This window comes from Phalacrocorax carbo, chromosome 19 (assembly GCF_963921805.1).
Source record: "Phalacrocorax carbo chromosome 19, bPhaCar2.1, whole genome shotgun sequence".
Taxonomy (NCBI): domain Eukaryota; kingdom Metazoa; phylum Chordata; class Aves; order Suliformes; family Phalacrocoracidae; genus Phalacrocorax; species Phalacrocorax carbo.
Genome location: NC_087531.1, coordinates 6,756,972 through 6,772,741, shown reverse-complemented (window position 1 = coordinate 6,772,741; position 15,770 = coordinate 6,756,972). Strand labels below are relative to the sequence as shown.

The window sequence follows — 15,770 nt, the reverse complement described above, 5'->3', positions numbered from 1 at the left end:
ACCCAGTCCATGACTCTGGGCTCCATCTGCCGTATCAGGCTTTCAGGGTGGGAGAGATGGTGTGTGGCGTTGGGTTGCTGCATACAGAGTCAGTCATCGTTCCATCCCTGCTGCACGGCTTGTTTCACAGTCTGTCTTCCATGGGTTGGGAGGCTCGTACTCTGATATCATTGATACAACACAGAGGTGACACACAATGTTATATAGCAGTTTGCATTGTACCATTCAGTTCATTGGCTGTTTTCGCCCAAAATCAAATCCCCTTGAGGCACACATCGGATTTCTCCATCCTCCCGCATCACCCACCAAGTGCACCCAGGTCCTCGAGCAAAAGCCATCCCACGAATGGGTTTGCCTCTGCCAGAGGCAGGAAGAACCCAGACTGTTTTGCCCAGCATACTTTTTGTGTGCACTACAGGGACTCTATCCCCTTCCACAGTATGTAGGATTTCTGACTGGGCAGGGCCAGCTTGCCTGGCAGATCCCCTTGTGTTGACTAACCAGGTGGCTTTTGCTAAATGTGTATCCCAGTGCTTGAATGTCCCACCCCCCGTTGCTCTCAGTGTAGTTTTTAACAGTCCATTGTACCGTTCAATTTTCCCAGAGGCTGGTGCGTGATAGGGGATGTGATACACCCACTCAATGCCGTGCTCTCTGGCCCAGGTGTCTATGAGGCTATTTTGGAAATGAGTCCCGTTGTCTGACTCAATTCTCTCTGCGGTGCCATGTCGCCACAGGACTTGTTTTTCGAGACCCAGGATAGTGTTTCACATTCGTGGATAACCTGTGCAATAACGTCCATGGTCAAGTCCACCCCTCGATCACGAGCCCACCTGTATGTTGCATCTCTCCCTTGATGGCCTGAGGTGTCATGGGCCCACCGAGCTAGAAATAGTTCACCCTTCTGGTGCTAGTTCAGATCCACGTCAGCCACTTCAGTCTTGGCAGCCTGATCCACCTGCTGGTTGTTCTGATGTTCTTCAGTGGCCCGACTCTTGGGGACGTGAGCATCCACATGACGTACCTTTACAACCAGGTTCTCTACCCGGGCAGCAATATCTTGCCACAATGTGACAGCCCAGATGGGTTTGCCTCTGCGCTGCCAGTTGCTTTGCTTCCACTGCTGCAGCCAGCCCCACAGGGCATTTGCCACCATCCAGGAGTCAGTATAGAGACAGAGCACTGGCCACTCTTCCCGTTCAGCAATGTCTAAGGCCAGCTGGATGGCCTTTACCTCTGCAAACTGGCTCGATTCACCTTCTCCTTCAGCACTTTCTGCTACTTGTCGTGTAGGACTCCATACAGCCGCCTTCCATCTCCGGTGCTTTCCCACAAGGTGACAGGACCCATCAGTAAACAGGGCATATTGCTTCTCATCTTCTGGCAGTGTGTTATACAGTGGGGCTTCTTCAGCACGTCTCACCTCCTCCTCTGGTGATAAACCAAAGTCTTGGCCTTCTGGCCAGTCCATAATCACTTCCAAGATTCCTGGGTGACTGGGGTTTCCTACTCGAGCCCGCTGGGTGATCAGTGCAGCCCATTTACTCCACGTAGCATCAGTTGCATGGTGTGTAGAGGGGACATTTCCTTTGAACATCCAGCCCAGCACTGGCAGTCAGGGTGCCAGGAGCAACTGTGCCTCAGTACCAACCACTTCTGAAGCAGCTCGGACCCCTTCATATGCTGCCAATATCTCTTCTTCAGTTGGAGTATAGCGGGCTTCGGACCCTCTGTATCCCCGACTCCAAAACCCTAGGGGTCGACCCCGGGTCTCCCCATGTGCTTTCTGCCAGAGGCTCCAGGTAGGGCCATTCTCCCCAGCTGCAGTGTAGAGCACATTTTTTACATCTTGTCCTGCCCGGACTGGCCCAAGAGCTACTGCATGAACTATCTCCTGTTTAATCTGTTCAAAGGCTTGTCGTTGGTCAGGGCCCCATTTGAAATCATTCTTCTTCCGGGTCACTTGATAGAGAGGGCTTACGATCAGACTGTAATTGGGAATATGCATTCTCCAAAAACCCACAATGCTCAAGAAAGCTTGTGTTTCCTTTTTGCTAGTTGGTGGAGACGTGGCTGCTATTTTGTTGATCACATCCATTGGGATCTGACGATGTCCATCTTGCCATTTGATTCCGAAGAACTGGATCTCTTGCGCGGGTCCCTTCACCTTACTTTGTTTTATGGCAAAACCAGCCTTCAGAAGGGTTTGGACTATTTTCTCTCCTTTCTCAAAAACTTCTCCCGCTGTGTTGCCCCACACAATGATGTCATCAATGTACTGAAGGTGTTCGGGAGCTTCTCCCTGTTCCAGTACAGTCTGAATCAGTCCATGGCAAATGGTAGGACTGTGTTTCCACCCCTGGGGCAGTCGATTCCAGGTGTACTGGACGCCCCTCCATGTGAAAGCAAACTGTGGCCTGCACTCTGCTGCCAGAGGGACTGAGAAGAATGCATTAGCAATATCAGTTGTGGCATACCGCTTGGCTGCCTTGGACTCCAGTTCGTATTGAAGTTCTAGCATGTCTGGCACAGCAGCACTCAACGGTGGAGTGACTTCGTTCAGGCCACGATAGTCTACTGTTAGTCTCCACTCTCCATTAGACTTCCGCACTGGCCATATGGGACTGTTAAAGGGTGAGTGGGTCTTACTGATGACTCCTTGGCTCTCCAGTCAATGAATGAGCCCATGGATGGGGATCAGAGAGTCTCTGTTGGTGCGATATTGCCGCCGGTGCACTGTTGTGGTGATGATTGGCACCTGTTGTTCTTTGACCTTCAGCAACCCCACAACAGAAGGGTCCTTTGAGAGGCCAGGCAAGGTAGACAGCTGTTTAGTTTCCTCCGTCTCCAAGGCAGCTACACCAAAAGCCCACCTGTACCCTTTTGGGTCCTTGAAATACCCTCTCCTGAGGCAGTCTATGCCAAGGATGCACGGAGCCTCGGGGCCAGTCACAATGGGGTGCTTTTGCCACTCATTCCCAGTGAGGCTCACTTCGGCCTCCAATACAGTTAGCTCTTGGGATCCCCCTGTCACTCCAGCAATGCTGATGGGTTCTGCCCCTATATAGTTTGATGGCATTAAGGTGCACTGTGCGCCAGTGTCCACTAAAGCTTTATACTCCTGTGGGTCGGACGTGCCAGGCCATCGGATCCACACAGTCCAGTAAGCCCGGTTATCCCTTTCCTCCACCCGGCTGGAGGCAGGGCCCCTCTAGTCCTGATCATGGCAGTCACAACTCACTTCCTGTAAATGTGAATCAGGAGTCCCTCTATTACACTTAGAAATAAAATCTGCGCTTCTACTCCTCTGTCTGGGGACCTGCTCGCTGGAAACTGGAGCAGCAGCTTTCCTGGAAGAGCCTCCCCGAGTGACTGTTCTTCCTTGCAGTTCATGTACTCGTGCCTGTAGGGTCGAGGTAGGCTTGCCATCCCACCTCCTCATGTCCTCTCCGTGGTCACGCAGGTAGAACCATAGGGTGGCCCGTGGTGTGTATCCCCTTCTTTGGGCCAAAGGACGCTTATTCCTAACAGCTGAGACACTACTCTGTCGAGGTGGGGAGCAGGACAGATCTTCTTTGAGTTGCTGGACCTCTTGGGATAGTTTCTCCACAGCAGAGATGAGCGAGGAAGAGAGATTTGTTTCGTAATCCCAGAGTCTATCAATCACCTCTGCCACCGTTGGTGTCTCGTCACCTTTCCAGGACATCACTGCCAATAAGTTTGCATGCGAAGATGGTGCGCTCTGTACAAACTTCCGCCACATGGGTCGTGTGCACTCGGCTTCATCTGGATCTTTGGATGACCATTGATCATCCAGGTCACCATAAATCACCTCAAGCACAGCTAATTCCCTTAGATACTGGATGCCTTTCTCCATAGTTGTCCATTTTCCTGGGCGATATGTGACATCATCTTTAAAGGGATACCTTTCCTTCACTCCAGACAGGAGTTGCCTCCAGAGGCTGAGGGTTTGTGTTCTTTTTCCCAATTGATTTGTCAACGCCCCCTTCCCCAGAAAGGGATCCCAGTTGTTTGGCTTCTTTTCCCTCTAGTTCCAGGCTACTGGCCCCATTACCCCAGCATCGGAGCAGCCAGGTCACAATGTGCTCACCTGAAGGACAGCTGAAATCTTTTTGCATATCTTGCAACTCACTCAAGGACAGGGATTGGGTGGTCTCCGTTTCATTTGACTTCTTCCTCCTCTCCCCGTAACGGCCCTGCTTTTTCATCATCTCGTTCTAAAAGAGTTGACATCTGCTTCCAATATTTCGTCTTGTGTATGGGGGCAACTGATACTGGTACGGGTTTATTTTCTGAGCCAGCTCCGGTACTTGTTGTGGGGGTTTGAGTGGCTGCAGTGCCTGTTGTCAGGGCTGGATTGTCTACAGTGCCAGTCACTTTGCATTTCAATCCAGAGACCTTCTCTTCCCCTTGGGGGCACTGAATACTGTTGAGCAGGGCTCGGTATGCATGGGCCAGGCCCCAGCATGTTGCAGTGATCTGTGTCTCTCTGGAGTTCCCAGCGTAACAACACACTTTCTCCAAATATTCTACTAATTTTTTAGGATTCTGCACTTGTTCAGGGGTGAAACTCCAAAACACTGGGGGTGCCCACTGCCCTAGGTATTTGCCCATGCTATCCCACATGCCCTGCCACTCGTAACTATCAAGCCTCGGGGCAGATTTCTGGGTGATATTCTTAAGTTGCTTAGTCAAAACCAAAACAACATGCTCAAAAACTAACAATAAGTGCACCTTAACCACCCAAGGATGTTCAAGATACAAAAAGGTTGTTGTAACAGAGGCACAGGCATCATAGAAGAAAGTTGCAAAGGTACTATTCTGTATTTCCTCCATATAAAATCTCTCCGAGGAGGAGGTATAATTGCTAATTCCTTCAACAAGGTGGCATCCAAAGTACAGTAACAGTTTCAGCAAAAACCCCAAATACCAGATAAAGCTGAAAACCAGTGTTTGTATAACAAATCTTGTAGGCAAAACCTTACTAATCACAGCAGAACACAGCAGAGTCAACAAACCAACACCAATCTTTAACACCAACTGCAAAAAGGACAACATGGTGCTGTGACCAGCAGCTGTTGTTATCTCCAACCCTTGAGCCCCACGTTGGGCGCCAAGAAGACTGTCATGGTTTAGCGGCAGCTCAGCCCCACACAGTCGCTCGCTCACTCCCCACCGGTAGATGGGGGAGAGAATCAGAAGGGTAACGCTCGTGGGTTGGGATAAGAACAGTTTAATAATGAAAATTAAAAGAAACAACAACAGAAATGCAATGTAAAGGAGAACAACGAGAGGCGCAAAGCCCTGGGGGATCAGGGAAGGGAACAAACTGCTGAAAGAAACCGCACGCAACACAGCCACTCACCACCTGCCAACCCAACGCCACACCACTCCCACACTGCCACTGCCCCCCCTCAATATACTGGTCATGGTGTCACGTGGTACGGAATGAACCTGCCATTGGCCAGTCGGGGCCAGCCGCCCCCACCATGGCCCCGCCCCTCCCCGCCCCCCCCCCCCCCCCCCCCCCCGCGGCAGAGGCAGGAAGCTGGAAAGGCAGCCGCCCCCCCATGGTGAGGAGAATTAACTCCTCCTCAGCCAAAACCAGCACAGAAACTCTTCCAGGGATTCAGATTCAGGGGTTCTGAACTGGTCTTTGTATGCTACAAACAGTGAGGGACAATTGTGGGAGTAAATTTTAGGTGTTAAGCCCATTCTGTGACCATACTGTATTTGGGAAATACCAATATGAAATAAACATGCATGGGGTGTGCGAGGCCTGGGGCATGTTCCTGTCTTAATGGCCTGTTCTATGTGACGCTTTCAGGGAAATGTCATCCACTGAGAGCTTGTGTCATCAAATGTGGCCAGTATCCTTCACTTGCAAGGTTTTTCATGATGCTTTTATTCAGTGGTATTTTTATTATTCCTTAATCTAATTTGAATCATGTGGCTTGCCTGACTCTCTAATGTTTTGATCTAAAGTATATTTTAAAAATATAGTGGAAAAGATAAAGCTCTAAGAAGCAGGCAACCTTTTTTCTCAATACCATTTTTGTCCTTAGTTGTTTCATCTGGAAAAATAAATGGAAATGTGGAAAGGGTTGGGACAAACAAAAACAAGTATTAAAATGTGGTTAAAATAGTGGTTGAAGTTGTTGAATCCTAAACCTTGCTTTTTGGCTCTTCTGGGTAATTTGCTATTTTGTTAGAAGTGTGCCGTAATTCCTTCTGCAGTCATGCCACTCACTCAGTGGCCGTGGAAATGCTTAGACACATCCCATACCTATTAATTCTAGGGAACAAAACAAATACAGGCAAGACTGCAAATATAAAACATGTTTGTCCCCAATCCAAATACATTTACAGTTTGCATGGGTTGGATCTAATGACATTCTGTTACTGGTTCTGTCTAATTAAATCCTGCCTGTTACTACAGATGTGTTGTCGCTGGACATCTCGTAAAATTTGTCTCTGAGGCACAGGAAAGTTCCATTTTTGTTAAAAGCTTGCACTAGCACGTAATTTTACTCTAGAATGGCTGACTATCTCTGAAGAAATAAAAGGTAGCTCCTCCAAATTTCTTAAGTTTTCTGTAGGGTGCATGTAGCAAGAGGATAAGAAATTACTTTTTAAACTCACTGTGGCACTTTCTTCTAGGGGATTGCTATCTGAGTACATAATTTATCTTTTTGTTTTGAATATGCCATTACTGTTCCATGGCTAGTTTCAGCTGAGTAGAAATGAGTGGCAAACTGAGCAAGCTTTGGTTCCCTAACTTGACTTTCTTCCTTTAGATATTGGCACTATAATGAGAGTTGTGGAGCTATCACCACTGAAAGGGTCTGTGTCATGGACCGGGAAACCAGTTTCTTACTACCTGCATACTATTGACCGAACCATAGTGAGTATAAATACAGGCCAGTAAATCTCTGGCTGCTTTACTTGCTCTGGCATCAACATTTCTACTTTAGATCCTTGGGTTTGGGAATTGTTTTCATATTCATTTGCATATTTACAGACCTGTGGTGCACCTAATTGGAATAGGTGCACTTCCCCAGTTACCTGTTCAGTCCAGCTGAATGTGCAGATGATACTGCATGGCTTAGCCTCTGGCTGCTTCAGTGCAGCGTGTTACACAAACAGTGTAATTATGTACTGTGGTAGTCTGTTAATTCGTTGAAGGTGCATAGATTTACCAGCATAATTCCTTCTTGTGCTCCAGAGTATGCAACTATGCAGAATGGTGATCTTGTGCTATAGATTCTGCATTGAGTAAAGACTCTGTGGGTCTTTAATTCTTCAGTTTGCTTTGTGGTGCACAGACCATTTCATTCCACCGTATTCAAGCAGTAAACCTCAATTTTAGTTGAACTTTCAGTTGCTGTACAACCAGCCAAAACTCCATAACAGTGCTGATGCATTCACTTTTTTTTTCAGTTAAAACAGAAACAACCCCGTAGAAATCTAAACTTTTGTGGAGAAATAGTTTCTTTGCACACTGAGTTTTTTTGCAATATGATAGTAGGACTGTTTTTCTAAGTCTGCTGTAATCTAATAATGCTTTTGTTAAAGAATATGCTAGAGTGAAGGTAAATATTTTAGTGGACTACAAGAGTGAAGTAGCTTCATTGAAAATAACCTTCTGCTGGGTGGAGATATATGACACAAAGCTTTAAAACAAGGATAGGCAGTTGTGAAAATGATAAAACCTTCTTGAGGCTTGGATTATGGCCTGCTACACAATGTGTCTGTGTCACAGAAAAGAATGAATGTGAGTGGCTTCTTGATGTAGCTTATCAGAAAAAAAACAGTCAGAATTTTTGCGGTTCTGCATTTGTCTTAAGCTAAGATTTTTTTCTTATGTATTCATCTGTCGTGACTTTGAAAATGACTATCTTATCTTTCTATTTTCAGCTTGAAAACTATTTTTCTAGTCTCAAAAATCCAAAACTCAGGGTAAGTTTCGGTCATTTTCCGTAGAAAACTCAAAATAACAGAGCAGCCAATATGAGGAATTTAGTCACTTGTTAAAGATGTACATAATTGATAGAAAATCAAATTTTATTGATAAGCAAGGAACGTGGGTGTGGAACTAATTGGAGTGAAGCATCATATGCCATCAAGCGCTAATACAATCATGTTCAAGAACTTTCTAATAGAGGATTAATGGGGCAGCTGCAAGGTGTTTTTCGCTTGCATTGGAGGTCTATAAAGAACTATTCATTCATTAAAGAACTGAAGTTAAAGAAGGAAATCAGGAAGAGGAACTTGATGAGGCCTTCTACAGACAGCTGGCAGTAGCCTCACAATCACAGGCCCTAGTTCTCATGGGGGACTTCAACCACCCTGATACTTGCTGGAAAAGCAACATGGTGAGGCATGTACAATCCAGGAGGTTCCTGCAGAGTACTGAGGATAGCTTTGACACAGGTGGTAGAAGAGCCAACGAGGCGAGATGTGCTGCTGGGCCTTATACTAACAAACAAAGAAGGTGTAGTTGAGGATGTGAGGGTTGGGGGTAGCATTGGCTGCAGTGACCATGAGATGGTGGAGTTCAGGATCCTGTGCAGTAGAAGCAGGGCAACAAGCAGGTTTACAACCCTGAACTTCAGGAGAGCTAACGGTGGCCTCTTCAAAGACCTGCTTGGAGGCATCCCATGGGTCGGGGCTCTAGAAGGTAGAGGGGTCCAAGAGAGCTGGTCAATATTCAAGGACCACTTCCTCCAAGCTCAAGATTGGTGCATCCCTGTGAGGAAGAAGTCAGGCAGAAGAGCCAGGAGACCTGCATGGATGAACAAAGAGCTTTTAGAAAAACTCAAATGGAAGAGGGAGGTTTACAGTATGTGGAAAAAGGGACCGGCCGCTTGGGAGGAATATGGGAACGCTGTCAGGCTCTGCAGAGATGCAATGAGGAAGGCCAAGGCCCACTTGGAACTAAAGCTGGCAAGGGATGTCCAGGATAACAATAAGGGCTTCTTCAAATACATCAGTAGTAAAAGGAAGACTGGGGAAAGCGTGGGCCTGCTGCTGAATGAGGTGGGTGCCCTGGTGATGCAGGGTGCAGAGAAGGCAGAGTTACTGAATGCCTTCTTTGCTTCAGTCTTCACTGCTAAGGCTGGCCCTCAGGCATCCCAGCCCCTGGAGGAGAGAGAGAAAATCTGGAGAAAGGAGCACTTCCCCTTGCTTGAGGAGGATTGGGTCAGAGATCACCTAGGCAAACTGGATCCTCACAAATCCATGGGCCCCGATGGCCCACGAGTGCTGAGGGAGCTGGCGGATGCTGTCGCTAAGCCTTTCTCCATCATCTTTGAAAGGTCATGGAGGACAGGAGAGGTGCCCAAGGGCTGGAGGGTAGCCAGTGTCACTCCAGTCAACAAAAAGGGCAAGAAGGAGGACCTGGGAAACTATAGGCCAGTCAGCCTCACCTCCATCCCTGGAAGGGTGATGGAACAGTTCATCCTGGAGGTCATCCCCAGGCACGTAGAGGCAAAGAAGGTTATCAGAAGTAGTCAGCGTGGATTCACCAAGGGGAGATCGTGCTTGACCAATCTGGTAGCCTTCTATGATGGCATGACTTGTTGGGTGGATGAAGGGAGAGCTGTGGATGTTGTTTACCTTCAGCAAGGCTTTTGACACTGTCTCCCATAACACCCTCACAGGTGAGCTTAGGCAGTGTGGTTTGGATGAGAGGACAGTGAGGTGGACAGAGAACTGGCTGAACAGCAGAACTCAGAGGGTCGTGATCAACAGGGAAGAGTCTGGTTGGAGGCCCGTAACTCACGGTGTTCCCCAGGGGTCTGTGCTGGGGCCAGTCCTGCTCAATATATACATCAATGAGCTGGACGAAGGGACAGAGCGTCCCCTCAGCAAGTTCGCTGACGATACCAAGCTGGGAGGAGTGGCTGATGCGCCAGAAGGCTGTGCTGCCATCCAGCGAGACCTGGACAGGCTGGAGAGCTGGGCCCAGGGGAACCTCATGGAATTCAACAAGAGCAAGTGCAAGGTCCTGCCCCTGGGGAGGAACAACCCCCCGCACCAGTACAGGCTGGGGGTGACCTGCTGGAGAATGGCTCTGCTGAGAAGGACCTGGCAGTGCTGGGGGGCAGCAGGTGACCCTGAGCCAACAATGTGCCCTTGTGCCCAAGGAGGCCAGCGGTGTCCTGGGGTGCATTAAAAGGAGTGCGGCCAGCAGGGCGAGGGAGGTTATCCTCCCCCCTCTACCCTGCCCTAGTGAGGCTGCATCTGGAGTGCTGTGTCCAGTTCTGGGCCCACCAGTTCAAGACAGACAGGGAACTACTGGAGCAAGTCCAGTGGAGAGCTACAAAGGTGATCAGGGGCCTGGAGCATCTCCCTTATGAGGACAGGCTGAGAGACCTGGGTTTGTTCAGCCTGGAGAAGAGAAGACTGAGGGGGGATCTCATCAATGCTTATAAATATCTGAAGGGTGGGTGTCAGGAGGATGGGGCCGGACTCTTTTTCAGAGGTGCCCAATGACAGGCCAAGGGTCAATGGGCACAAGCTGGAACACGGGAAGTTCCACCTGAATGTGAGGAAAAACCCCTTCCCTGTGCGGGTGCCAGAGCAGGGGCACAGGCTGCCCAGGGAGGCTGTGGGGTCCCTTCCCTGGAGACATTCACCCCCCGCCTGGACGCGGCCCTGTGCCCCTGCTCTGGGTGTGCCTGCTCAAGCAGGGGTGGGACGGGATGATCTCCAGAGGTCCCTTCCAGCCCCCGCCATTCTGTGATTCTGTGAAATGATAGTTTGAATCTGTCCCAGTGTTCAGCTGCATGAAAATGAAGCTGAAAAGCACTCTGAGATGTTACTTTTGGGGCATGCTATTTGAGACGTGAAATGCGTTGTCAGCTGCTGCACTCTGTGCTATCACATGTGGAATTAAAATGCCAGAGGATTTCCAATACTCTGCTGGGCTGTATTAATCTGAAACAACCGATGAGGCTGCTATTCCCAGTAAGAGAATTAAGTGAGGCCACTTAATTTGAAACTTCAGGTGAATGTTAGTTTTCAGTGTGACTTGCTTAATAAGTGTTGAAAACAGACTAATGGTAGCTTTGAGATTGGGTTATTTCAGACTGCTGAATTCAAACTTGGGAGAAAAAAGACTTCTCAGATTCAAAAGGAAAAATGCAGGGTGACATCCCTGTACTTTTGAACTTCTGGTTTTAATGGTGAGGCTATTTAAATCTGCATTTATAGGGTCTAGTTGATAACTTGCTTAAATTGAAGAGGTGTTGGAATTGCCAGAATTCTTTCTTATGCAAGTTCAACCTGACCTGGAAGGTACAAGAAATGCTTTTAGTGAGCTCTTTGAAATTTCCTGTCCTTACTGCCTAGTAGAAAATCAAGCTTAAAAGTTGCTGCTTTTGTGGTGGAGTGGTTTGGGGTTTTTTGTCTCTCTGCAGACTTGGCTAAAGTTGAATTAGATGATGATTAATGGTTTTGCCATTTCAAGTCATGTAAGATTTTTTAAAGTGATGTAGCAAATCATGAAATGTTGGGGATATAGATAAAGCTATTGAAATATTTAATAGTTAAGAAAAAAAACCCAAACCCAACCCAAAACCTGTAACACCAGTGTGTGATTTGGGGGTTGGGATTGGGAGAGGCAGAAAAAAAAGAGGAGGTTGGGCCTTAATTTGCTTTGCCCCGTGGCTGCACATTTGCAAACCATTATAGTAGGTAATGCAGTGCAGAAGGGTGACTTGCACTTATCTTCCTTTTACCGCTGAGTGTTGCTTCAGGCAGGGTGAGGTTTTTTTTCCCTTGCTGGTAATTAAAGGTTGTTGTTTTTTAATTAGGCATTGTATGATAAGAGCACTTAGACCTAGCTCTTGTGGAAGACTAAGCTGGGAAACACAGTGGTCTGTATTAAAAAGTGATAAATGTTATGAGCAAATTATTAAGTCTTTTAAAACGTTTATCCAGGAGGAACAAGAGGCAGCTAGACGTCGTCAACAAAGAGAAAATAAGAGCAACACAACTACTCCAACGAAGGTTCAAGAAAACAAGGTGAACATTCTGCATTTTTGTAGCGTAAATGTGTTTGCTCTTTAGCTGTGCATGAACTCATAATCTGTGCCAGGAAAAGCCTGATTCTGTGGGAAGACTTGACTGTGTGTGTTCTGAACGTGTAAACCGGTATAGCTGTTGCTGTGGACAAAAAATGATGGAGTGACTTAAAAAAAGCTGCCCTTGGGAGTTAATTGCACCACTAATTCTGGAAAAAGAGGTGTTGCAAGATGAATAGAATAGCTGGTTGTCCACCCTTGCTTACTTTCAGCACCAGCTTGCAGAGCTTTCCCTGAGTCGTAACCCACTGAATGGAGTTCAAAGTGTGCTGAGTCTCTTTTGCAAAGACTCATTTCCTTTCTCATTCTGTTGCATAATACTGGTAGAAATGCAGTGACTGTTCATGCACAAAAATGTAAAGTATTGAATGTACTTTGACTTTTTAATGGAATTCAGTTGAAGAGTATAGTCAATACAGGGAGAATAATCAGCTTTTCTCAGACAACAGTTACAGATTTCCTTTTCTGTAATAAGTCCAGAAGAGAATGAGCACAACTCCTTGGGTGTTGGGGACAGCTCTTATCCCAAGCAAGTCTACTTCACTGGCAAGTTACTTAACTACAGTGCCTCAGTTTCCTTTCATAAAGTTATTAAACGAAGTTATTAATGCTTGCTTAAAAGGAATGCAGCATATATAGGTAGAAATGACTAAAGTGATTTTGGCTTTTAAAAATCTCTTAGGATTCTGGTGCTGATGAAGAAAAGGCTGGGGCAAATTCTGTTAAAAAGCCATCTCCCTCCAAAGCACAGAAGAAAAAGCTAAGTAAAAAAGGAAGGAAAATGGCAGGCAGGAAACGAGGACGTCCCAAGAAAATGAACACTGCAAATACAGAGCGCAAGACCAAGAAGAACCAAACTGCACTAGAACTTCTGCATGCTCAAACTGTTTCACAGACATCTTCATCCTCTCCTCAGGGTGAGTTCAAGGCTGGCAGTGGAAGAAGCCTCCCCCACCACATGAGCGTGGATGAGTACCTGAGGATCTGAATGCATGCTTGGAGGTCATTCTTCCTTTTATTGCTAGGTTTAGTTTGGTTTTGTGTCATGATTTTTCCCTTGCTGCTAAAGTGAAACTTGCCTTGAGATGGGGGTATGTGTCTGTGAGAAGATGGTGATCGAACCTGTCTGTAGGTACTTGGCCAGAAGCTGGAGCTGGGCTGTGGCTGGTAGCTCATCTTGCTGCTGCTGTTCTAAGGATAAATTGTAGATGTCCTTTCAAACGATTTGTTGCAGTGTGGTGGTCTAGCTAAGTTACTGGATCTTGCGTTGTAGATGACATGCTTTCTCGTGGTAAAGTACTTGCCAGAAACACTGACTTTCATAATCTGAAAGGTATCTTTGTTTCCCTCTTTAGATGCATACAAGTCACCTCATAGTCCATACTACCAACTACCTCCTAAAGTGCAACGGCATTCATCTAACCAGCTACTGGTGACACCTACCCCACCTGCACTACAGAAGCTGCTAGGTAAGACTGTAATGTTGTCACTGTGTTTGTCATGGGAACCTCTACTTTGAGGTTTCTGAATATATGGTAAATCAAAGGGCTACTAATAGACAGCCACTCTGGAAAGTTCTATCTTGAACAGGAGAGGGGGATAGCTTCTCCCTCATCTTCCCCCACCTGCCCCCCTTCTATTGGCATCACCAAGAGGTATCTTTTGCTTGCTGCTGAAGTTGATGTTTTGGTCTGCATTTGTTTTTTGACATTGTTTCAGCTCTCACTTGGCACAAAAGGAAATAAGCTTGGGTTTAGCAGGAATCCAAAATAACTTTAAATGGAAATGGCTAGTCAGAAATAACTATTTTAAATGAAAACATTCTCTTATCCTTAAATGATACAATGTTGGAGAACACAACTCCATTTTCTCTGCAAAACTTAGAGCAAAGTAAATGAGATGCTGTCTGAGTTTCTGAGGTCCAAAGGTGATGTGGTTGGAAAATATGCTCCACATGCAAGAGGAGATTTAAGGGAAAACTTGGAGGGTGTTTTTTGGGGTCTTCTGGTTCCTACCCCCCCAACTGTTTCTGGCCTTTGGCATTGGGCATCAGTCTAAGATCTGGGAATCTGGTGTAATATTCCTGTCTATGTAGAGATGAAGGGCATCTGTGATGTCCTTAACTCTTGCTCTCTTGCGTGGTGTTTTACAGTTATGACTGATTTCTTCCTGTAGAGAAAGAGTGAGTTAGAAGGACTTTTCAGGTTGAGGTAGGGGGAGCAGAGAGAATGACACTTGTCTGGAGTAAATCTTGCTGCAAAAGTCTGTATACCATCTTTGACATGTTTTTGCTGCCTGTGATTGCAGCAGACTGGCCTTAATTGTGCGGCTGGCTTTGCGATGAAAGGGCCCCAGTGGTAAGGGCTGGGCTGAAGGAAGGTTCATTGCATAATAGGAGACTGGAGATAGGACAATGAAGAGCAAGTGCTCCTTGGAGGGTAGAGTAAATGTGGGTGTAGAGCTTGTCATCGGTCTGTATGGAGGTAGGAGTGCAGCAAGCCCTGGCTTGTGACGCTGGGAGAATGAGTGCTCTGGGCTCAGGGCTGGTTTTGGCCGTTACAGCTAATCTCTTTTATTATTTCTACTTACAGTGCATTAAAAGCTGTTCAACTCCCCTTTCATCATGCAAACATGCCATTAGCGCCTATCATCTTCCTCTGCTTTTTTGAATGCGTTGTCATGACTTCCATTGGGGTACCTATTATAAGTAGCTAATGGATCCAAGAGTTCAGAAGATGGATTTTCAGCGTGCTCTAAATTGATCTTTAATGGCTTGGTCTGACTTACAGTCCAAATAAAAAGCAAGAGAGAGCAAAGGGGAGAGAAGTGTTGGGGAGCAAATAGGGGTAAATAGGACCGTTGCACTTTCTCTCACTTTAAATGTATCATCTCCTTCCTTATTTTGCAGACTCGTTTAAGATCCAGTACATGCAGTTCATGGCATATATGAAAACTCCTCAGTATAAAGCAAGTCTGCAACAGTTACTGGAGCAGGAAAAGGTAGGTCTCATTTTAGCATTTCTAAACAAAATTAGCAGGCTACCAGATGCCTTAGAAGTGGGGAAAAAATGCTGGAGATGGGAATTGTGTACAGTTAACACCAGTGCTGCACCAGGCCAATTGTAAAAACTCTAACAGAGTAATGCTTAGGCTGAATCAAAGTACCTGGGGCTTTTACTGTGAACTTGGTCAGTCTGTGTGTGCTTAAATTTCCCAGCTTCAAACTGGGAGAGACGCACCTTCCCTCCTCTCTCTGATGTCCCTCTACCTAATAAGTCTTACTTCAATATTTCTGGTTTTTCCTCTATTTTGATATGAAGCTGTGTGTACCTAGGGTTCAAGACACCATCTTGCCTCATATTGTTTTCTCCCATTTGGGATTGGCAGCTACTTCTCTTCTCTAAATGCCTCCTGAGTCACAGGAACAAGAGGTGATGATCAACTTCTCCAGCAGCATGCACTGCCTGAATACTTGCCTGCCCCCCACTTAGAGGGGCTTCCCTGCATGGGTGCATCCTGCGAGCTGCTAGTCAAACTGATCTTAGATAATTAAGTTTTCCTCAGTCTAGCTAAAGATTGTAGCACCTTTGAGGCCTGTCTTGAAAAACACACAGATACTAATTCCTTGGAGCTGAATTTTCTGGATTTTGACACCCTATT

General features: G+C 46.6%; 1 protein-coding gene across 12 annotated transcripts in view; it reads left to right on the top strand.

Moving 5' to 3' along the window:
• Positions 1-15,770, top strand: part of DOT1L (DOT1 like histone lysine methyltransferase) — a 100,720-nt gene that overhangs the window by 59,528 nt on the left and 25,422 nt on the right. For all 12 annotated transcript variants that reach the window (XM_064469534.1, XM_064469536.1, XM_064469532.1 and 9 more), the window contains exons 11-16: positions 6,819-6,925; positions 7,939-7,980; positions 11,968-12,051; positions 12,793-13,027; positions 13,466-13,579; positions 15,019-15,110. In XM_064469534.1, the coding sequence (XP_064325604.1) occupies positions 6,819-6,925; positions 7,939-7,980; positions 11,968-12,051; positions 12,793-13,027; positions 13,466-13,579; positions 15,019-15,110 (674 nt within the window). The remainder of the gene's footprint in view (positions 1-6,818; positions 6,926-7,938; positions 7,981-11,967; positions 12,052-12,792; positions 13,028-13,465; positions 13,580-15,018; positions 15,111-15,770) is intronic.